This window comes from Sinocyclocheilus grahami, unplaced genomic scaffold (genome assembly GCF_001515645.1).
Source record: "Sinocyclocheilus grahami isolate Dianchi unplaced genomic scaffold, SAMN03320097.WGS_v1.1 scaffold901.1, whole genome shotgun sequence".
Taxonomy (NCBI): domain Eukaryota; kingdom Metazoa; phylum Chordata; class Actinopteri; order Cypriniformes; family Cyprinidae; genus Sinocyclocheilus; species Sinocyclocheilus grahami.
Window position 1 is genome coordinate 592744 of NW_015506080.1, and position 24986 is coordinate 617729.

Genomic DNA, 24986 nt, shown 5'->3' on the forward strand with positions numbered 1-24986 from the left:
GTAGTTCCCTTGCTGTCTATGCAGGGTCGGAAAGCTCTCTGATTTCATAAAAAATATCTTAATTTGTGTTCGGAGAATGAACGAAGGTCTTACGGGTTTAGAACGACAAGAGGGTGAGTAATTAATGACAGAATTTTCCTTTTAGTGTGAACTATCCCTTTAAGGTTTTCTGGTTATGCTCAGTAGATGTTTAAATATTCATTAACCTCACTGTGTTCTTTGTACTGTTTAAATGTAATATTTAAATATCATTGTGCTGTTTGTTGTGTTGCACATTCAAAGCAGTAAGGATAGGTTTTAAATCTATGTGTTATTTGATTTCCAGTTTTCAATTAAAATATTTAAGTTATGAAAATCCTAAATAACCAAATTAGGATTTCTAATCATTTAGCCCATGTATGAATAAACTATAAAAACTTATAGAACTAATATAAATATTAAATAAACTTCTAAAACTTTCCCAGGCCTGGAAGTCATGCTTCAAGGCTAGGTGTTGTTTTATCTAATCATTTTCAGCTGTGATTCCAGTAATTCATAAATTGTATGATTTTAGTATTTATAATCTTCATACTATATAAGTTGAAAAAAAAAATCAGATCTTTAATTAGTCTAATATAGTTTACTAAAAGACACCCTACTTAAAAGTGGAAAATCTCATAATACACTAACATACCTAGTTATTAAAAATATAGAAGGAATATTGAAACCAGTACAAATACAGTGCTTTATTTATGTTTCTGGTAGCTGAGAAACAGGATTTATCATTGGAAATCAAATTGCACTGGAGGAAAAAAAAAAATCGTAAAAATTTTCTCAACCTCTAATTGGCTTGTTTCTCATTATGGTACAGTTGAAATAATGTACTACAGTGCATTAAGGAAAAACATCCCTGATTGCTTTATAAGAGAAAGGAGGAAGAAAATCACATCATCTAAATAGCCTGCTTTCTGTCAGTAAAACAAAAGTACAATTATATATTAATAAACAACAACAACGACAACTCTACTACTAATAAAGTCTTAATCTCAGTGTTGCTGTAAAGCAAATATGTGCACAAATATAGCCTTGCTGAGGAGATCAGAGATAATAGAAAGGCTATCAACCAAAGGAAATGCATCAATTTTTTTTAATTACACATATACTCTGTTCAAAATACCCCCCGAAAAGTATACAAGATCTATCAGAAAAGAGTGATCTGATTATATTATGGCATTTATGATATATTTTCGAGACAGATGCCAGATGAGCAATGGCATCGATTTCTTGTTTTGCTGCCACTGTTATGTTCTGTATATGACAAATAGTTCTGTGATGCAAGAAAGCAATTTAAGTGTGTAGGAGTGCAAGCTCTACACTTATTACTCTTTTTCAGTGTTAGTCTCCTATACGGACCAAAAATGTCAAAAAAAAACACCTTGACCTGAAGACCTCAATTATGGGATCTCCTTGAGCTTCTAAAGCAGGTAACTTTTCTTTTCTCAAAACCTTAGTCACCATATAGAATATTACATATATTGTAATAATTTTCAAAAAAAATTTAAAAGACGATTTAAGCTACAAAATCAAAGGATGAGCTGCTTGATTTAAATCATTTTGGATGTCGCTACTCTGCTTTAAATTACAAAACTATTCATCTCAGGACACATAAAGCAGGGCACTACAGGAACTCAGTGTGTCTTCGAGCCAGCAGAGGACACTAGTGTATTGCTTTGCAGTATTCGTATCCCTTACAAACGCATTAAAGTACTAGTGAATTAGAGTTGTGTGAAATGCACACAAAATCTGCTGGAACCAGTGATTCAAGTTGGTGTGGCAAGCAGAAGAACTCTTAAATCCTAATTAGAGTAGCAACTCCTCTGAGATTTAAATGGATCAAATTTTAAATCCTGCCTGGCAACTCAAAACACAGTTTGAAATGGAGGGAGGGGAATGAAAAGGACAACAGATCTCTAGAAGAAAGAGACAAGTTGAACTTAGCAAGAGCAAAGCAAGATCCAGCAGCTGGGTGCGACACCCAGTGCTAAAAACCCAGATAATGCTAACTAGTAAAGGGTGAAAAGAGAAGGACAGACAGACCAATAGGACAGATAAGAGTAATTATGTTTAAGTAATTAAAAAGGTTAATGGAAAAAAGCATAACTGGAAGGCAAACGGGAGGAGATGGGAGGAGAGAGTTGAGAGGAAGGACATAAAAAATGAGGCAGCAAGCAAGTTGGAGACAAACAGAAAATGATTAGGTGCACAATCTCAGTCCTTCTCAGCAAATGTCAACTTTGGTCAACCCTGAAAGACTACATTCAATCCTCTTCAGTCAAAACCGAGAACAGGACAGATTGACAACAGTAAACACCTGAGGAAGAGAGTCGTAACTTGGGAGAACTGGAGACAGTAAGATAGATAGTACAGGATGTTTAAATAAAGTTCTCTTTATTGATAATTGTCTTTCAAAAAAGACACTAAAAAACACACATAGTAAGCAAAGAATTTCAAAGCTTTTGCTGTGATCCATCTACAAAAAAAGTAAAAAGTTCCAACATGATTGTTTGTTTTAAATCACTGGATCTCTAAATGGAAATTATGCACCTGTGACAGTCTCTCTCTACCTCACGCTTTCTCTGCACATCCATTCTCCCTGCATGTGTGTGTGTGTGTGTGTGTGTGTGTGTATGTATGTATACATGCATCACATTTCACTCAGACTGGCTCTCTTAACTAATGCAGTTCTGTTTAAACAGTGACGGGGGCTTGACCCGCACCTCTCGACCCACCCCCTTTTGACCCCTCTGTCTATCTCAATCTTTCCCAGAGCCTGGCTGAGCATTTACACAGAGGCTTCGTCAGAGACTCCCTGACAGAGAGACAGGTGGAGAGATGGGGGCAATGAGCAGTGGAGGGGGAGGGAAGGATGGGTGGAAAAACAAACACAAAGAGCATAATAAACATAACCGACGCTCACACACGCAGTCTCATATATAAACGCACATTTGTAATGTTACATGAGGAAAAAAAATAAAGAGAGAGAGAGAGAGAGAAAAAAGGACTTAAACCCTGGGTAATGTTTTGCTTTACAGCTGTTTGGAGATGGAAAGAAAGAAGGGAGGTAGAGAAAGAGAGTGGAGTCAGAACGGGGAATTTTTGGAGAGAAGATGTTCATCCAGCGGGTGTTATTTCTTGGCTTTTCCACCCTTGGCTGAATTTCGTGGCGGGGTGACTGGACGTCCTGAGCCCATTCCACCTCCTCCACCGTAGTATAGCTTCTTATCGGCTGGCTTAAGGATCTGAGAGAAATAGGACGAGAGTAAGCAACAGCGCACCACAGCAAAAAGACTTCCAAATATAGACATGTCCGCCCACAGAGAGAGAGCACTTCAATATATAGTGAGCAAAGCAGAAGCTCCGTTTCAAAACCTAGCGAGCTACTTACACAGGGACCATCCTAGCCGTCATGGAACCTCACAATTGACCGATTTAAAAACTCTACATAGGCAGCAACTCTGTGGGAGACTTGACTCACAATTGATTTCAATACAGTTTGACATTAGCAATACTGAGCTGCCTACATAGGAAGCTGCCTTCTAAGGACACTCGGCATGAGGCACTCAACTCACAACTGATAACATATGCTAATGTGAAACTGTTGAAAATGTAAAATTCAAGAAGAACAAACAAACAAAAGTATTGTTTTTGTTTTTTAACTCTTCATAAACACTTTTCAGAAGCGGATAATTTAAAATCAACTAATTTAAATAAAAAATAAAAAACATTTCCTTGCCTCATCGTTTAACTTCAGACTTTTTTCCCCCCACAGAGCTTATTGGGGTTTCTTGCACAGCAAGGTTTTTTTTTTGTTTAAACCATTGTTTGGCAAATTTTCACAGGCAAAATTCAAGGGAAATTCTCAAATTATTTCCTTACACAGATTTCTCAATAGGTCCAAGTTGGTCTATAAAATTATCATTTACGATTTAAAATATAAACTAAAGATTTTCCTCAAATTACTAAATTAAATTGATTAATAACTTTGTTACAATATAGACAAATAGAGATTTTTTATGTCTGTGAAATGTTACTGCACATTTAGAATGAGGTATCTTACAAGGCAGCATGATTAAGGAGCATAGCTTTTTTTGGATTTGTACTAAGAGTAAACCCATGATGACTTAAAAAGCATCTGTAGGCAGCATACTAGCTTTCTGGAATAGAACAATAGTCACTGTAGAGACCCAACCTTCAGAAGATGATCTAATGCAAATCTAGAGAGGAAGCTGGCCAGACCTATTACATCTAAGTATATTTTATGCATTTGCAGAGGAACTGCAAATGCATAAGAGATGGAGGAAAACGACAGCTCTTCTCTTACCTGGAAGGAACACATGAGTGTCTCATCCACACTCATCATGGCCCCGGCATTATCAAACTCGCCACAGTAGTTAGGAGCAGAGAACAGGGTGACTAGCTGTCTCTTCGCAAAAAACTCATAACCATCCTCCACCACCTGCACAAGATAATGTCACATTTTGTAGAGTCTTTTAATGCTGTAATGCTTTATGGAAACATTCCAACAACCGCAGAGCATAAACTAACCTGATGTGCCCTGCATATTAGGTCCATGTCATGTTTGTGAAGGAATTTGGCCACCACGTCTGCACCAAAGGTGAAGGACACGCCACGGTCATTCTCTCCCCAACCCAGCACGTCTTTGTCTGGGTCGGCCCAAAGCAGGTCACACAGCAGCCCCTGGTCAGGTACATCCGTGGGCCGCATGACACGCCGCACCTGCTCCATTGACTGCAGGTCTGGAGAGAGGCCTGGAGCGGAAAACAATTCATTATGTTTAACAGTGCACTTCTAGGGATGAACTTGTTTTGTTTTTTTGTGCAAGCAGCATCCAGACGCTGTGAGCTGCAAAACAGCACAAGAAATTAGGGGTGCTCCGATCAGGATTTTTGAGGCCGATCACAGAAAGCAGTATCTGCCGATACTGATCACCGATACCGATCTTTTTAAAGCCTTCTTTTTATCATTTATAACTATTTATTAGTGATACTCCAATCAGGATTTTTAGACATTTATTCAGGGCCTGAATTTCATTTTTGAAATGGGGGGAATTTCCCCTCTTAGGTGACTCTTGTGAGAGGGGAAGCAGCACGGACTGTGCTCTCACACAGGATTCCACTACTGATCCGTGGCTATTTACCACAAACACAACATTTATCCATTATTTTGATTTCAAATCCAAACATTGTCACTGAAAATGCTTTTTCGACATTGTGATTCTTTTTTACACAGTACAGTAATACAATCTTTCACAGACAAGTTTAAACTCAATAAATATAAGCAACACATTATTCAATGCTTTTTACTTTTGTATTTACTTCTATATTAAGTTGCTCAAGCAAGTGGCAAAACATTTTAACTACTTTTCTTACGTTATCACAAACTTACCATTGACAGAAATAGTCAGCTCTACTGCCTTTCCTTTTGCAAGGAAATCTTTATTACAAGCAATCCTGCGGTTCATAAAGAACTTTGCTTTCCTACCTCCACAAGTGCCATCTATTATTGCCTTGTTTATCTAAAAGTGCTCTTTCCCTTTAAACCTAGCTAAAAAGCCATACGCGTTGACTGTGAAACACAGTAGACTTTAATAATATGCATTTATGGTGTAATTACTACATTTTTGTGTCAACCCATGTTCATATTTACTGCAAAAAATGTGCTGTTACTTTAATTCAGCGATTGCAGCGCAGCAAAAATAGACTCTGTGCGGAAACTATCTTTGCACTGCTGCAGACGCACTGCTCCTGGAACACACTGCTGGACATCAACCATGTGCAGTGTGCACGCTTTATTAATCGGACCACATTCGCACTGCAAACAGAGAAATGTGAACCTGGCATTATGTGTGTGCGCTGCAAGTGTGCATGAGCGCACGGTCTCCAGAAGAGCACGCGAGTGCTGAATGGTTAAACACTGGCAAGAATTAAAAAGTAATGCAATTTATAAACTTTAGTGACGATGTGACACTGCCTCGATTGTGCAAGTGGCAATTCCTGTGTCAACTGTGCAGCGTGCAGCTCGCTTATAAACAGACGCGATGTGGTGATTTGAAGCCATTTGCGTATTTTGAGAGAGCGAGAGAGAGCGAGAGAGAGAGAGAGAGGGAGGGAGAGCTCACTCACGCTGTTTGTGAAATTACATTTCACACAAGGTTTTCAAATTACTTTAGAAGTTATTTAATTAAGAAATATGAAGGCGAGTACCTCACCTTCAGCATTATAATTATTTCACCCACGCCGGACAGAGACTGAGACGGCGCCACTGCATGTCGTGCCAAACCTCTCACGGCAGGCGCGTCATCAGCTTGAGATCAGTTTTTTGAGATCGGCCTTTATAGAGACCGCCGATCAAACATCCCAAAGCGATTATCGGCCGATAGTGATCGGTAGCTGATCAATCGGAGCACCCCTACAAGAAATGGCACCACATCTGTAAACAGAACATCATTACTAACAAGATGAAAAACTATGTAATAATGACAGACTCTTTCATCAGCATGAAATGGTAAGAAAGTTAAATGTAATGACTTAATGTTGCCTGCAGAATTCCTAAAAAAAACAAAAAAAAACACTTCCTTAAGTTTTAAAATGTTTTATAATAAAGAAAAGATTTATTACAAAAAGAGTAAATTTTTTTTATATAAATAGTATTAACATTTCTTGCTTCAATACTTGTCTGAAAGGGAATGTTTGTGGTTCAATAAGTCAAATGTTAATTTAGGAGATTCATTCATAGGAGAGTCACACTACATTTCCTGCATTGTTTCTGAGTGCAGACAGTAAAGACAACAATTCAATTCAGACTGCACATTCAAAACTAAAATATGATTTCTTCTGCTGCGGCTGTAGTTTTGCAGGAAATGCAGGTTATCGGTGTCGTTTCCACCCTATATGCATTCATGACATCAATCAACAGTTTTAGTGAACACTAGGGGTGTAACAATATTCAATTTCAAACCGAACCGAAAAACCACGATACACCATCACTACACTCTCATGGCGTACCCCGATACTCTCTTGGCCTACCCTGCCTCAAGGAAAACGCATGTTACGTGACCATTCATGCACACTGTAGCATCATGCTACATAAGACAATTAATAAAATTTATACTATGCTTTTACTCAAAACTCACTTTAAACTACCATCGAGTGTTTGTAATAACTAGGGCGGTCACGATTATGAAATTTGGCTTACAATTAATTGTCTAAAAAAATAGTCACGGTTATTGCAATTAATTGTCTGTTTTAGGGCTTTGCCGATTATGCCGATTAATTGTCTGTTTTTATGGCTTTCATTATATAATTGATTCATTTAAGGGTTCAGTAAATAATTATGATATTATCTTTTAATCTTTTTTGAGTTATTATTTTGCAGTGTAAGATTACAGAGTATTCCAAATTCTAAGAATCGGCCAATACCGATCCAACACCAGCGCTATTTTTTTTCTACACCACTACAGAATATCAATACTGTGTTTGTGGAACTAATGGTCACTCTTTTAAACCCTTTGTTAAATGCAATCCACTAAATACTCACTTCCTCATTACAGAGAAAAACTACACTTGAATAAAAATATATAAGCTATGAAATTAAACAATCTGACTGTATAATTTAGCAGCAAAAACAATATCTTGAAAAAAAAAATCTTTGGTGCACATTATGCAATTTAAACATGTTTATTCTGTTGACTATTTGTATTCTTATAAAATACATTCATGAATTTAAGATAAGGCTTCTAATAATCTTTCTGTTTGTGATAATTCCTTCCTTCAACTTAAAGTATTATAATGGGAATATATCATCTGGGAGAGAGAGTTTTATGCTGACCGTCATAACTGAAAGTGACGTGCTGTTTGAATGCTGAGCGGAGAATGACTGACAGCTGCAGCAGAAGGAAGAGGAGTTTCTGTAAACCTAAATTCTGTCCCTCACATTATGATATAGCAGGGCTCCAGACTGCGACCATTTTTTATGCCTGCGCTGTTTACCTCACATTACGCATGGGGGCTCACTTTTATTTATTTATTTATTTGATTCCTCAGTGTTTGCTAAACGTTCTGTAATTTATTAGTCGGTATATAATACAGCATGTGGTGTGTGCCATGCCTCATCTTATTTGTTCTTACTGCTTGTTGTTGTGCTTTTTAATTAAGAAAAACAATGAATCCATCTTTTGTTTTAGTCTTAAAAAAATGAAAAGAGTGTAGATGTAAGCAAAACAGTGACAACAAGATCGCGAATTCGAAAGTGAAAGCATCCGAAGCCCGCGGCTTAACTCAGCAAAAGAGAAAGAAACTTACATTCACAATTTAAATCACAAATAATACTACTGATGATAAAGAACGGGTTGAATGTTAACCACTTTCGTTTCCAAATAACTATACACTATGATAAAAGTTCATCAGCATGCATTGAATAATCCCATGTTGTAGCGCAAAAAAAAGAAATCGCGACCAAATCATGTGCTCGTGCGACCAGCTGAGAAAGTTAGTTGCAAAAGAGCGACCAGTGGGAAGAATGAGTCTGGAGCCCTGTACAGGCTATACAGTGCATGAAAAGCAAACTGGTGCTCTTCTGTTTCTTTTGGTGTATGACTCCCCCTGGTCTCATATAAAAAGCACAATAATCGCAGTTAGATCAAATAATCGCGATTAGACGGTTATTTAATTATCGCGACAGGCCTAGTAATAACCTCAAATTGTGATCTAATGAGGGTTGGTGTATATACACATATAAACAATGTTGCAGAAATGTTATTTGTAGCCTTTTATATCAAGATAATCACAACACCTGCTTAGCATTTCTCATGTAAACACAGTGTATTGTCATGAAAATAGGCAGAATCTCATGAAAATCACATTCCAATCATACTGTTGTAATCACGCGTTTCTTAGCTTCACGTTTCATCCCTGTAAATGTTTTTTCTGGAAGTGTAACACGTTCGTCGTCGGAGACGGGGCAGGTTATGAACGTTTAATATGATTGACATATGAACAGCGAATGAGCTTCATCTGAGTCAGAACAGTGATCGCGGAAGAGAAAACGCAGGCAGACAGCGCTAGAAGCAACTATTGCTCATCAGATCGCAGAAATCAGTGGAAAATGAATAGAAATTATGATTCTAAGCAATGCGTTTAAAAATGAAAACACAGAAGTGTAAACGTAGCCTAGGGACATTAGTCCTGGGGACGTCATCAGTGAAGAGACAGAAGTCTGTCTTCTGAAAAAAAAAACTGCTGAATGATTTAAAGACCTTAAGTGTGCAGCAGTGAGCCTCACATACTGACTTAAAACTCTTCATTTTGCACTAAAAACTAGGGACGCACCGGGCCCGATACTGGTCTCCTGTAACTCGTTAAAATGCCCCGATACCACACAGCATGTGATAAGCGCCATATTCAAACAAAGAAACACCGACAACAGAACAACAGACAGCAGAATGGAGTTAAGGATGTCAACTACGAAGTATATGTATGCAATGAATAAAACGCCAGTATTAATGCCTGTATAGCTGATGTGCGCGAGCTAATAAACAAAGCACGCTGAGTGGACTGGGCGCGCGGCGGTGCAGAGGCGCGAGCTTGTCGAGTGAATATATCTTTCTCACAGACATCACTGGAAAGTTTGTAGTTCGGTCGGATATGTAAAAAACAAGTGAAACAATGCACAAGTTACTTAACGGTAGGGAGAGAGGGAGAGAGAGAGAGAGAGAGAGAGAGAGAGAGAGAGAGAGGAGAAATTCTGTTATGTGATCTTTGATGTTCACTCACTTAGTACACACATCATTTGGATTAAAACTAAATCGTAAAAAATACCATTTATAGTGGCATTCACTATAAACATCATTTATTTTCAACCTTAGGCATACACGACTTTCTGGTGAAAGTGAATCTAACAGTCTGTGTGAAATGCGCTAGGCTGCACTATTCTGCATCAGTACAAATATATGCATGCGTTGCGCGTGTTTTGCTTGCTTGAGTGTTTGTGCATTTATATGAGTGACTTTGGAATATAAAATCGCAGCACGTTTCAGATGAAAAAACACGACTTCTATTCCAGTTAGGAGATTTATAACGAGTGGTTCCCTGCATTATTACAGCAAAGCGCGTGATTACAGTACTGAGCCGCTGCAATGGAGCAGCTCTAATGCTATTAAATTAAAGATGATGTGAAATTAAAATTAAAGAAACAGTGAAAGTAACAAACTTGTAAAATACATTTTAATGGGCATAATTAAGTGTGAAAATAACCGAAGGATATACAGTGAAATCAAAAATTATTCAGAGACCAGATATAATTTTTTATATATTTTTTACTAGTGGGTGCAGGACACTATAGTTCATTTATGTAAGTGAGGATAGCAAAATAAATTAAACTGTGACAAATCATACCCAAAAATTCTTCATACAGTGGACTACCAGTAAAATTGATACAAATTTGGGTCCAAAAATTATTCAGACCGAGTCTGGGAAAAAACATTGAAGTTCAGGTTTACATGACAGCTTGACCAGGACACTACAGGCTGTCATTAAGGCTAAAGGTTGCCTGACAAAGTATTCATAGTTGTGTAAATACGGTCATACTAACAGCTGTCTGAATAATTTTTGGTTGATTGTAATCTATTACATACCTTTCTATCAAAGTTATCTAACATTATCAAGATGAATTTGTTCTGACAGTTTAACTCCGAGTTCTTGTCATATTTTATTACCATTTTCTAAACTATAGCGAATAAACGGTGATAATGTGAGAAATGTGGAAGGTGACTGAATAAATTTTGGTTTGACTATCTATGATAAATGAAGTTAACCAACTAACATTATACATACTCTTTTGGTTTCTGTACCCAATACTTAAATTTACAAATGCAATAAAAATATCGGTATCGGTAAGTACCAAAAATAAAAGTATCGGTATCAGGTGAGTACTGGAAAAAGTGGTATTGGTGCATCCCTACTGAAAACTATTTGAACTTTATTACAACTATTTGCACTGATTTATTGTGTTGGTTACATTTTGTTCCTTTGTACTCCGGAGATGAGTCTTTGAGTCTGTAAAAACCTCAACAAACTGGGGGAAAAAAAAAAAAAAAAGTTATCTTGTTAAAATGGATTTCATAAAATTTGTATAAATAAAAAAAGTATCGTTCAGGAACCTGTATCAAAGTCATGGCATCGGATTTTTTTTTTAACAATACCCACCCCTAGTTTTGAATTGCTTGAATCACTTTGAAAAGGAAGGTACCATTAAGGGCAACACGTGCAGAAAAAATCTGTCATATAGGCTACATAAAATTATGAGAACACGACTGTAAAAGAATATGCCACGTTTCAGCACGTTATGGAAAGAATGCATCCACAGAGTTATATCTTCATGCAGCCACTCACAGCCTTTTGTGGAACTGCAAGTTGCAATATTGCTGCAGTAAAGTGCTTCATTGTAGGCCTACTACGGTGATTATCTCTTCAGCGCACTGTGCAAGAAGCACAAAGCAAGCAGCAGAATATTAATAACTATGAATGGGACTGTCATATACATAACATTGCGAGAACACTACTATAATAAAAAGCTGTGAATTTTTAGAGTTTATTTGCCGTGTTTCACTGTCGGATTGCGGGCATTGTGTGTAATTCTGCACATTACCGCAGGTTTAATGCAATTATAAAGTTAGAAATTCCCGCAAACATTTAAGCACTATAGCATGTAGATTGAACCCAAACAGATTATCAGAGCAGTTCAGTCATTTTAAAACTTCCTGTGAGACGGTTTCTCTGAGTACTGCTGCTTCTCCCACTCTCTCAAAATGCACAAATGGCCTCACATCCATAATATCCACGTTGAGTTTGCTCTGCAAGCGAGCTGCACGCTGCAATACAAGACCAGTGCACGCTTCAGACAGTTGACAATTGTCACTTGTACATCATTTTAAGTCATGCCAATTTAAACATTCAAGCTATTTTAACACAAAGTACTCTCTCACTTTCTAAGAGACGGTCTTAAATGTGCTCTCAGCCAAAGCTCGCACAGCCGCTTCTTAAACAGCTCGCGACTCTTAAGCGTCAGATTGAGTTATTACATAGCCTAAGTAATGTTGTCCAGTGATTTGTTTGCATTATTTAGGCATTATTTTATTATATTTAATTTTTTTCAAGGCAATAGATTTTTTAGTAACACTTTACAAAACAACAATTTTTAAAGTCTCATTTGTTCATGCATTAAGTATGAACATGAACTAACAAGAGATCAATTATTGTTTTTATTATTTTTAAGTTAAAAGTGAATCTAGTGTTCTTTAGCATTGCTAGTGCCATACCATGAACCCTACACCCCCACAGCAAACAGAGCCGAGGCATTGGTATATCGTTACACCCCTAGTGAACACCTCAAATTTAAGCTGCTTGAAGTAATAGAAATAACCTCAGCATCTTTATAGGAGCACTCCCTCTGGACTTTTGTTTACAGCGGTCCACAATTACTGCATTTCATTCGCTAACCAGAGCAATTATTTTAAGGATATGATGATTGTATCACCAAAAATAAAATAAAATAATCAATTATGGTTCATTTCCTGAGTAGATTACTCCCACGTCTTCTGCAAAACACACTACAGTTCAAATGAAGTGTATGCTAAACCCTGTCTTTTTACAAGGACTCTAGTAAGTCCCCTGGTGAGTCCCTGAGTTTGTGCAAATCAAATGAACCAAGCTTTATGGTCTCCTAGTGATATGGCTATGAACAGCTATATTTTAACTTCTCCAGGGAACATGCAAAGTCAATAAAGGAGTTACGAAAGAACATTAAAATTGCCATGGGGACAGAGGACTTCGGCCTGCACTTACCTCCATGGCAACAGAAGATCTTCTCGTCTACAATGGCAGCCACAGGTAAACAGTTGAAACAGTCTGTGAAAGTCTTCCACAGCTTAATGTTATACCGTCGCTTACCTGAAGAGATTGGAAAAAATACCTTAGTAGTGCTGGGCGGTATACCGGTTCATACCGAATACCGGTGTTTATTTTTATTATGATATTAATTTTTAAAATACCGCAATACCGGTGTATGTCACTTAAACAACATTCGGAACGCGACACTGTTTGAAAGGGGTCCCTTTTCACTGTTGCACTTTATTGAGGGAACAGCTGTGTGTTACTAAGCGTGAAAGTTCCGAAACTGAAGCTGTAGAACTAATAGAACGTGATGACAGAAGAACTCATCTCACAATATCCACCGCCCCCTGCCATCAGCTCCCGCGTCTCTCACACACGAGCACGACTTTAGCACTAGATTTAGCAACTTTCAGACCCTTTTAATGGATTTTTTCCATAGAATATTCATACTGACAAACCTAGCAACTTTTTTGGATAAACCTTAGTTATGGTTCAGTTGGAAGATTTCGCCAGTGCTGTCCCACGAACGCGAGGTCTGACTTCCCAGAGAAGTGTCACGTCTGTTCTGTGCAGGGAAGCGGCAGAGAAGCAGTGCATTCAGGTGCAGCCGACTCGTCAATAAATGAATACAAAACAGCGTTTCCTAGCACTTTCTGATTGTTTGGAATTATAAATATGAGTGTAGTTCGTCGGTTAATATCACATGCACTTTTTTGTTCGTTGTTTTTTTTAGTTTGTTACTCAAATGCAGGCAGTGCGCCGCATGAGACAAAAAAAGTAATACAGCCAAAACAACCGCATTGCCGCTCTTTAGTGTAGATGCATGTTGATTTTATCAGACGATGCCGCGATTATAAAAGAGAGTGACTCCTGGTTAACATGTATTAAAAGGGGTCGTGTTTAGTCACTATTTAGTGTGGTATCTTTTAACAATATTCACTCATCATGACAGTAAAATAGGGCATTCTAAGTCAACATACTGCAGTATTTCCTCTCTCAATCAGTAGAAAATATGGTAAACACCCGGTCATGCATGAAAAAAAAAAAAATACTGTCATGTACCGAATAATTTTGAAAGATACTGTGATATAAATTTTTGGTCAAACCACCCAGCACTACTTATTAGCATTCAAAACTATGAAATGTATATATGGAAAGGTGCCACAAGAGGTAATGTAGTTGTTAGAGATAAAAATTCAGTTTTTATACTAATACTAACACTCATCATAGAAGCCATATATACGGTTGATAGAGGCGCATTCATGGTTGCCACGCAGCAGAAAGAAGTTTTCAGGATATTTGACTTTGTAGGCCAACAGGAGGCAGATGGTCTCTAGAGACTGTTTCCCTCTGTCCACATAGTCCCCCAGGAACAAGTAGTTGCTCTCAGGAGGAAAGCCGCCATACTCAAAGAGACGAAGGAGGTCATAGTACTGACCATGAACATCACCTGCACAGACAACAGAAATTTTTGAATACCGAATGCTCCACAAATTAGGATATAAATGATTTTTATCTTCCAGGTTTCTATGAAGGTGGGTACCCTGTAGGACAAACATACTTACCGCAGATCTTGAGCGGTGCTTCCAGCTCCAGCAGAATTGGCTGGCTGAGGAAAATTTCCCGAGATTTTAGACAGAGGCCACGGATTTCACTCTCTGTCAGCTGTACGTTCTTGCCTGGCCTGGAGCCTTTAACTGAAAAAACACAAACAAACAGAAGGGACAAACTGAGAATAGCAAGAAATAAGCCAAATGTGCCAGATTAGACCCGGCTCTCAGAAGATAAGCGCTTTAAAAAACTAGGAGGAAGATCTAGAAGATGATAAACAACTCAAGAGGCTCTCTGAAATGATAGGAAGTACAGACTAGTGACACTCAGACGTCAGTGCACTTAAAACACCGTATCATGTGTCTCTACTCACGCACGCACGCCAACCGCCTTTGACCCAGCAAAAGAATTTAGCAGGTTTGTTTAAGCATTTCTTAGCATTTGTCAAATGCACACAAGCACAACCACACATATGGCTTTTAACAACCACAATACAGAGTACAGAGCTCTCCTCTGATTGACTTCTGGCCAGTTTTGAAGATCATGCAACTGAACTTCAGACAGAATCAAATATTCATGACAAACAACCAAACATAGGTTAACAGATTCTGTACTCATCCTTGCAGTCTCTTAAAGTGGTCATATGATGCGATTTAAATTTTTCCCTTCTCTTTGGAGTGTTACAAGCTCTTATAAAGTGTATAAAGAAGACCTGTAAAGTTGCAAAGACTAAAGTCTCAAATACAAAGAGATATTCTTTATAAAAGGTAAGAGTCAGCCACGCCTACCTAAAACGGCTCGTTCTAACACGCCCCCACATGTCCACGTCACAATGTGGGAAGATTGGCATAACACCGCCCAAAATGTTCACGCAAAGAAAGGCGCGCAACTTTGATTCTCGCTGTAGTATTGTTGCTGCCGTGTGTTTCGTTGTGAAAGCAAAACTTTGTTTGGCCTTCCAAAAGAGGACGAGATCCGCTTCGTCATGCCTAGAGCTGATCCGTGCTGGTTGCTGAGGAAATACATCACCTTCGCGCTGTGGATCGCCGGATCGGCTTTCACTGTGGACGAAGCGGAGTCCAGCCCGGGGTCGTCACATGTCACTTTCGATGGTATTTTTTATTTTCTCAGCTGGTCGCACGAGCACATGATTTGGGTCGCAATATATATATATATTTTTTGCAATACAACATGGGATTATTCAATGCATGCTGATGAACTGTTATCATAGTTTATAGTTATATGGAAATGAAAATTGTTAACATTCAACCCATTCTTTATCAGTAGTATTATTTGTGATTTTAATTTTGTGAATGGGAGTTTCTCTTTTGCTGTGTTAAGCCACGGGCTTCGGATGCTTTCACTTTTGAATTCGTGATCTTGTTGTCACGGTTTTGCTTACATACATCTACACACCTTTCATTTTTTAAGACTAAAACAAAAGATGGATTCATTGTTATTCTTAATCAAAAAGCACAACAACAATAAATCGGTAAGATACAATGACAAACTAGCTTACAAAACGAATAAGATGAGGCATGGCACACACCACATGCTGTATTATATACGGACTAATAAATCACAGAACGTTTAGCAAACACTGAGGAATCAAATAAATAAACAAAAGAGAGCCTCCATAGCTTAAGGTAAATGGCAAAGATAAGTTTTTCAAAAAAGAAAACAAAAAAATAAGTAAAACTAACTGTGCTTGCATGTTTTATCCCCCCACAAGAATACCAGCATGTTCACCTTCTCTGGTTTAAGAAGCGGTCTTTTACTTGCCTTTCGCTTGAAAACCATCCATCGTTTCCTCAATATGCGCGTCATTTTTGCTGTAGCTGAGTAGGTATACTCTAAACGCTGTTTTGTTATGCTTTCAGTTTCGTTTGCCCTTTGATGTTTCTCACATGCAACAGAAATTGCAGCGCTTATGAGTTGACCAACGTGGTGGTCGCACCAGTGCGATCGCACACAATTTAGTTGCGCAGGCAGAAAAAAATGGTCAAAAGTTCATAAGTGCAGCACTGCTTTGTTTACAGCGGAAACCAAGGAAATGCTTTAAGCGCCACCTGCTGGCAGAGAGTGAAGCTGCATCACATTCAGCTCGTCTGCTGTTTCAGGCAGATATCTTTATGTATGGTTTCATAAAACTGAAGTCAAACCATTCTGTTTTTGCTTCAAATTTCAAAATTATACAATTTAATTTAGATTAAAAACTGCTCATGTTGCATGTATGCAGCATCTTTGTTTGGATCATGATTAAAATGCAGTGGTTGTCTCTAATTTTAAATGGAAAGAGCACAGACAAAGAGCAAAGTTGGTTTATGAAGAGATTTATTTTATTTGTGTTACTTATTTGATTTGAGGCTTGCTTTAAATTTTCAATTTAGTTTTGTTATTTACATTTAAATTAAAATTGTTATTTAGCAAACGCTTCTATCCAAGGCGACTAACAAACGAGGACAATAGAAGCAATCAAAACCAACAAAAGAGCAATAATATGCAAGTGCTATATTATTATAGTTATTTCAATTTCACAAAGAAACGCACAGTATTTTGTCTAAACAATAATAAAAGGAAACGATAATGTACAGTATGTGGAAAATAATGTTTTTTTAACCTTAAATCGCATAAACATTTAATTACACCAAATACACAAAATAATGTTCTTTTTAGCAACACCATATGACCCCTTTAAAAAAACAAAACAACAACACAAGTTGAGCTCCAAAGAGATTTGCTGCAGCACTGTAACAGAAGGCTTGCAGAGTCTAAACAGACTGTCATCTCACACAACACAGACCTGCGGTATTATTCAAACATGCCCTTTTAGACGGTGCATGACATGCTGTTCAGGGGGTTTAGCTGTCAGCGGCAGATGAAAGAAAGAGCATAGGATGTATCTGGAGAGGAGAAATATTGCAGTCTCTTTGGACAGGGCTGAAAATGACGTCTCCGAGGTCACACTGACCATACATCAGAAGTGACATATCCGTGTATGGGATGTTCAGAAAGGAAAGATAAAAGACCCAGAGGCAGCCCTGCGGTTGCTGGGTTTTAAATATACATTTCACATGGCTGGCTTCAGGCAAGAATTATAGTACCGAGCGTATCCTGGTGACTCACGTAATCGGGCAGTTATGCAAGGATTTGAGAGATGGCTTATTTGTGCACATTCACAAAATCGATCCAACCAGCCTACACCTCTAAATAAATGTTTAAAGCATGAGGTTTCACACAGATTAACCAAGAACACAAATAGTCGGCACTGAAAAAGAAAAAAAGTTATGACATCACAATGCCCACTTCAAACAAACTGAATAATGCTACTGCCAAAACAGTTTCACAATGCAGGACAAAAGAGCATGCTTCTTTGCATCTAGCCATCTCTACCAATTTAAATCAGCAGCACAGATGTCGTCTCATTTAACATGAAGGTTCACAGAGAAGAACAGCTGGCTGCCTGAATGTTCAACCACCCTGAATACACATTTGCGAAGCTGTTTGAAGACATTTACAGCACAGTCCTTAACAGTGAAAAATACAAAATTTATGCATGCGTATTACCAAAATTTCAGAACCTGATACCACTGAAACTTCATAATTCTTAACACCAATTTTCATACCCAAGCAACAACTGGTAGACTATATTTTTTTACATACTAATATAGTAATGAACACTCATTCAATTAAAATGTGAAATTAATAAATATTGAGAACTTAAATTATAGCAATCGCTATTCACCAAGGCAGGAAATGATCAAGTTGTGCATTTGCCCATTCATGCATGTACATTACCATTCAAAAGTTCAGGGTCAGTCAGATTTGAAGAAATTCACACTTTTATTCAGCAAGGAAGATGCATTAAATTGGTCAAAAGCAATAGTAAAGACATTTATAATGTTACAAAAGACCTCCCATTTCAAATAAATGCTGTTCTTTTGAACTTTCTATTCATCAAAGAAATCTGAAAAATGTATCACGGTTTCCACAAATTCTATACATTAAGCAATACTATTAATGGTGAAAATTGTTGTAAGAAATGTTTCTTGAGCAATAAATCAGCATATTAGATTATTTAAAGGGTCATGTAACCCCAGACTACTTTTTCTGAGATTTTAACAGAGGTGTTTGTGTTGCATATTATAGAAGACAATGTTAGCATCTGATATTTTTAATTGGAGAAAACTGGTTACTTTTAAGCTTTTTTGCGCTATTTTCATCTTCTGGGTTTAAAATCTACATCGTGTTGACGTCACAATGGACTACAGTACATCGATGAAGCGTCTGTGTCTATTAAATTATTCATGAGACTGCGTGTTCTTATCCTATGAGAAGATGCTTTGCTTAATTATTCACAACAGCATGTTTTGATTTCTATGACAGACACTTCAGACTGTGAGATGACATTGCGCACATTAACTGAAAGAAACGTTCATGGATCGAAGGAGAGTGTTTGTTTTGCTTTGTAATAAGAGTTCGGCGCAAACATGATTCATTCACATAGGTTGCGTTTACACTGCAAGTCTTGCACAGATCCAATCTTTTCACCATATCCGATTTTTTGGCCCGTCTGTTTACATTCACTTCAGACATGCCTCGTATCCGATATCCATGTTTACACTAATCTCCCGCCTAAAATCATTCCACTGGCTTTCACAATGCGCGCAACGACTGACCCTCGAATTCTGGATGGACTTTTGCTTATTCATCTTTTCCAAAGTCGGCAAAAGTATACCCGATAGCAAATAAATTAAAGAATGCGAAAGCGGCTTTTTAATGCTGCCATCATAAGGACGTAATGCTTTCATAATGCTTTCTAGATCGGTGTCACGACTACTGTTGGAAAGACCAAGGAGGCAGGAGTGGTGGAACTCCTTTGATGAGAAGGAATGGGTACAAAATTTTCACATAAACAAGACTAGCTTTGAGTTTCTATGCGAGAGCTTACATGCGCATCTCTGTCATAAAGACACCCCATTAAGAAAAGCGATCCCAGTGCGCAAACGTGTCGCACTTGCCTTATGGTGGCTTGCCACTGGGGCCAGCTATCGTACATTGGCGCACCTGTTCGGAGTGAGCTGTTCGTCGGTGTGTCACATTGTTCTGACGTTCAACGCAATCGACGTAATTGACACGGAGAGTCGGATATGCGTGTTTAGACGTAGGTTGGATGTCCAGATATCGGATATGTATCTGATTTAAAACCACATTTGGAAACGGCTCAGATCGGATGCAAAAAAATCGGATCTCGTGTGGAATTGTGCGTTTACACGCGTGCATCAATTTCCAATCTGTGTTAGATGTGGGCAAAAAATCTGATTTTTTTCTGCCAGTGTAAACGCAGCCTTAGTGAGTGAAACCGTTTTTACAGCTCCTTGACACAACCCGTCATAAGGCTTATATAAATGCCGCAGAATAAGCCTTAAAAGTTATCAGAGGTGCAACAGTGCGTTCATATATACAGTGGGTACGGAAAGTATACAGACCCCCTTAAATTTTTCGGGACGATTTGCATAACGCTGCCCAAATGTTCACGCAAAGAAAGGCGGCGTAACTTTTATTCTTGCTGTAGTATTGTTGTTGCCGTGTGTTTCGTTGTGAAAGCAAAACTACTTTGTTTGGCCTTCCAAAAGAGGATGATATCCGCTTCGTCATGCCTGGAGTTGATCCGTGCTGGTCGCGGAGCAAATACATCAACTTTATGCTGTGGATCGCCGGATCGGCTTTCACTGTGGACGAAGCGGAGTCCAGCCCGGGGTCGTCACATGTGGTTGCAGCAAGCCCTACAATGCCGGCTGTTCTGACTCACAGACTGCAAGTACGTATATTTAAAGAGTTTTTATATTTAAAGCGAGTTTTTTGGGCAGTGTAGAGTAGGGCTTGTTGTTTGTCATTTCTCCGATCACAAGTGCAGACATGGTTTTGTGTTTACGTGGTGCGATGCAACGCAACGCGTAAAAATACAGTACAAGTCACTATAATCTATAATTATGTCCCCACTGGATGCAACGAATTCCTCGTTTATAATGGATTTTCATGTTTTGGAATCATCGCTCCGGCCGGACAGGGCATCATCACAATATGGTAGAGGCGTAACATTTCCGTCACCCGCTTGAGGTATTCGGCCAATCATAACGCACTGGATAGTTGGCCAATCACAGCACACTTTGCTTTTCAGACCGATGAGCTTTGTAAAAATCGATGCGTTTCAGAAAGGCGGGGCATAGAGGAGAAACAATAATGTACAGTATGTGGAAAATAATGTGTTTTTTTAACCTTAAACTGCATAAACACATTTCATTACACCAAATAATGTTCTTTTTAGCAACATCATATGACCCCTTTAAGGTTTTCATACGGTCAAAATCTCATACTGGCCCATGCCTAGTGGAGAGAACTAACCAGTGCTGAAACAGGGGTTTCATGACTCTTTAAACTGTTTTACTGTATTTTTTAATCAAATACAGCATTGGTGAGCATGAGGGTTTTTTCCTCAACTTTTTAAAAATGCACAGAATTTCAACTTTTTAATAATAGTGCAACTGTATTAAATAAGCATGCAAGCAAATATGCATGTGACGGCACTCAGGCACTGAATCTATACTTATGATCCTGCAGAAAGACTTGTATTTTGTATTGTAAATGGTGCTGGAAAGTATTGTTACTTTTCCTTCATTTCAATGTAGACTTAGTGCTGGATTAACTGGTGTGTTTGACATCAACTCTATGCTGCTTATTTGTAGATACACTCTATATTTATGTTGCCTCAGGTTTATGATGTGCACACTGATGATAATGGATAATTGTTTGGTTGCTACCACACTGTCACGAACAGTCTATGTTTGCATTCAAGTCACCTGGGAAGCTACATTTCACTTTCTGCTTTGCCCTATAAAGGAAAGACAACAAACCGAATTTGACTTCCATATTGTGGACCAACCACTTCGCTTTTTTGGTAACTGATAACTGACGTGAAATACCGCAGCTTTGTTTTAATAGAAGGACTTTTTAACAAACAAATCAGACGACGCACACCAAAGGTGTAGTCTACCAGTTAGGTGGGGTCACTTAAAAGAAGACCTTTAAGGTCTCAGGCAGCAGATGAGTGATCTGAGGGCTGGACGGTGACCGGAAGCCCGTCGGCTCAGCCAGTGAAAAGTGGGTATAAATAGGATCCTGCCGCTCGGCACTTTAAACCCAGATTAAGGCCGGCTAATGCCCTAACAGCACTTGCTCTAAAGTTAGTCATGGGGCCAATAAGCATCACAGAGCTTAGACCCAACACAAGGGTGGGGGTGGACCTATGACAAACAAGCAAATAAACCACTCAAACGATAACCAGAAGGTGTGCAAATTTAGGTGTGCTAAATCCCATAAATAAGTATAAATAAAAGGTAGTGCAGGGAACAGTTCAACCGCCCACAGAAATGGGGGTGTACTTGGTTGATAAACAATCAAATAAACCACTTGAACTATAGCTAGTAGGTGTGTTAAGCTTCTCAAACCTCAAAGAGAACGCAGTGCAGAGAACAACAAAGGCAATTAATCAAATTTATCTACAAGTGTGCATCTAGCGGTGTCATGCTATGGTGAAATACATGAAATGTCAAGCCAACAGTCCAGCAGTTTGGCATGCACGTGCTCATCACACGGACATCCATGTGTTTTCCTTCAAATGCTTCAGGTTCTCAGAGGTGATTTAAATCCAATGAAGGCAATGAGATAAGAGGGACAATCTGAGGAGAAGAAAACAACATATGACACCTCAACAAAACGACAAACGTTAGCTGATGCGGAGCAAACATAGCATAACCATCTATGTGAAAAAGTTCCTTTATGTCACCTGCAATCAGTACAATTGATTTTCCGTTGGTTGACCATGAGGCTTCAGGCACAACAGTGCTGCAGTACAGAACAGCATGAACCGAAAGGATCTAGACTTAAAAGCTGGCATCTCTAAATATTCCACAGAACAAGTGTTGGGATCCGGATAACAAAAAAGGTACTGCCTGTCAGAAGAGGCACCGCTGTGATAATTAAAAGAGAGGATTAAGCTATGTAACTTCATGTAATTATTATGAAGACAGTAGTAAAAATATCTACATAATATCTGTGTGTGTGTAATTTGAAGAGCAGCCATCAAATAAATAAGATCCTCATGTGAATCAGGACCTTGGATGGCATCAAGCACTAAGGGGAAAAAATTGGTTTACACAGCTATGTAGCCAACAGGACCCAAAGCCAAAAGGTCCGGTGTATGTGGAAATCCCTTTTCTTTGTAGGTCTTTAAAAAGTGTGTGTGTCTCTTTCCCTTTTCTTACATATGAAAAATACATTCAATTTCTTTCCAAGTAAATAAAGTCTAAATTCTGTACAGCAGCTCAAATGACCCACCAGCATCAGTAATTACCATGTCTGAACCTCACATCTACTCATGACCAAGGCCCACACAGCATTTGTAAATACATGTAATTTTGTGAAATAGATTAAAACATAATAAAGACAAAAACATTCATTAAACTAATACACAAGAGATGGAGATTTGTATACACTTTATGAATGACAAATTCTGCGGAAACTACAAGGGCTTCTATATGGCTCAGATGCCGTGTGGGCACAACTTCCTTTGCTACGGAAACAATTGGAAAGACGGTACATGGTTTAGAAGGCCTAAAGCATTCTTGTTATGCAACACGCATACTTGATGTGATTCAGATATTTGATAAACTGCTTGCTTATGTTTATTAAGCCCATCTGTGCTATGCTTCGCAAGTAGAGACTAGTAAGCATGAATTACAAAAGTCAAATCCAATGCAGCTAATGAGACGATATGCAAAAACCTGTTTCCAATGTCTTATGAGGCTACATACATACTTATTCCAAGCCTTAAGCATTTATTAAAGCAACTATGCTGTATATTTTATATTTAGTATCTGTAAATAGTATATTTCCACTTAGTAGACTTCAAATTGTAAATCATATTATAGAAAAATGACCCTTGTTGAAAGACATTAGAGTGACGAAAGGGCTTCGAAAAAGATGAAATGCTGTGGCACCGTCTAACATGATATTACTCTGTAAATTAGCCTGGATCTACCCTGTCTACAGGACCATGCAATTAAATCTTTGCAGTTAACTGATTGTCCCTAAACCAGCAATAAAACCAAACCCAGTAATCATCATCATCTACCACACAACAAGCAGCACTCTCGGGAAATCCTAAGGACTAAAGCATTTACAATCAGTGTAACTGTAAATCGCTAAATGTTCATTTTATGCACAGAAATGTTTTTTTTTTCAATATAGAAGTGTTTAGATTCAGACTCTCCTCAGCAGCTTTTAAATTAATCATGGTTTACTCCATGTTGTGAGGGCATCTCTTGTGAAGATCACTTGGTACTGCACTTACACTAACTACATCCTCATTAGTGGAGTAATCCTATTACTCCTATTAGGCACAGGACTTCCCCTGCTAAAATGGAAGGTAACCAAACGGCAACTGAACTGGACAGAGATAGACATGGAAATCACTTAAAGCACACCAGTAGCCATTGAATGAAATACTGGCCGAATTTCCGCTCACATCGGCTCATGACCTTAAAGATGAGAATATAAAAAAAAGAGAGCATGCAATTGTCAACTATATCGGGGTTTGTCATGAAAGCTATGTGACTCCGTCTATAAAACTCCCAGGGTTTTAGTAAATTAGAGTAGACTGGTTGGCTAGCAACTCTGCTAATTGGCTCCACTTCCCCGGCTTTTTTCAGGACACAAAATGTGCTCGCAATTATTCTATAACACGACACATATGCAATACAAACACATAAATACAAGTACGTGTTGGTTTCACGTACTTCATTTTAGAACAACAGTTAATAATTAAAAGATGTGCAAATAAGTTCTCACCTTCCAGGAGACGCTGTATTATGGAGTCAATGTTTAATTTGTCCGGCTCCGCCATTTTAGTGGATTTTGTCGGATTTATTCAAACAGGGTCGAGTCCGCCGTTTTCTGTTGTCTTGGTGATTAGTCAAAAAATAAGGCCCCAATCCGAACAAGCAAAGCGTATAAAAGATATAGTTATGGAAATGTGGATTTACTGGCTATATTTCCTTTGTCGTTTGGTTGATCGCTAGCTGCTAACACTGTTAGCCTGATGGCGCTAGCTATTGCCTACCCGTATTTAAACACCAGGAAACGGTTAATATCGTACAAAAATTCCCACATATACCCCTTCGCCTCTTATTTTGATTCTCTTTATGTCCCACGAGCATCCAAAATATTCAAACTGCCCCTATTTTCCGTATCCTCACAACCCCTTCTCTCATCGTCTACGGAACTTTAAAAAAGACCGTGTTGTTGAAGAGCGAAATCAACGGAGGTTGATAGGACCCGCCTCCGCTGGTAAATTCAGGGAGATGATTGGCTTACATCTCACATTTGAACCGACGGTGTGGTCACTCATTGGATAGTCTTCACACACAT

The 24986-nt window shown here is 38.4% G+C and overlaps 1 protein-coding gene across 1 annotated transcript; it reads right to left on the reverse strand.

The window, feature by feature from the left end:
- Positions 1 to 2410: 2410 nt before the first annotated feature.
- On the reverse strand, positions 2411 to 24903 carry LOC107563994 (serine/threonine-protein phosphatase alpha-2 isoform). Its single transcript, XM_016248977.1, has 7 exons — positions 24408 to 24903; positions 14513 to 14644; positions 14167 to 14397; positions 12900 to 13004; positions 4585 to 4808; positions 4361 to 4495; positions 2411 to 3278 (listed from the first exon to the last, which is right to left on the reverse strand). Exons 1-7 carry the CDS (start codon positions 24460 to 24462, stop codon positions 3165 to 3167), a joined length of 996 nt encoding a protein of 331 aa, XP_016104463.1. The 5' UTR covers positions 24463 to 24903; the 3' UTR covers positions 2411 to 3164.
- Between the last annotated feature and the right edge of the window lie 83 nt (positions 24904 to 24986).

Bases quoted from the DNA above. Each gene is read 5' to 3' on its own strand.
- LOC107563994 (XM_016248977.1), bottom strand. From the start codon at position 24,462: ATGGCGGAGCCGGACAAATTAAACATTGACTCCATAATACAGCGTCTC. The intron at 13,005-14,166 runs GTTAGTATTAGT...CAATCTCTTCAG, and splicing joins ATATGGCTTCTATGATGAGT to GTAAGCGACGGTATAACATT. The intron at 3,279-4,360 runs GTAAGAGAAGAG...TATTTCTCTCAG, and splicing joins CACTCATGTGTTCCTTCCAG to ATCCTTAAGCCAGCCGATAA.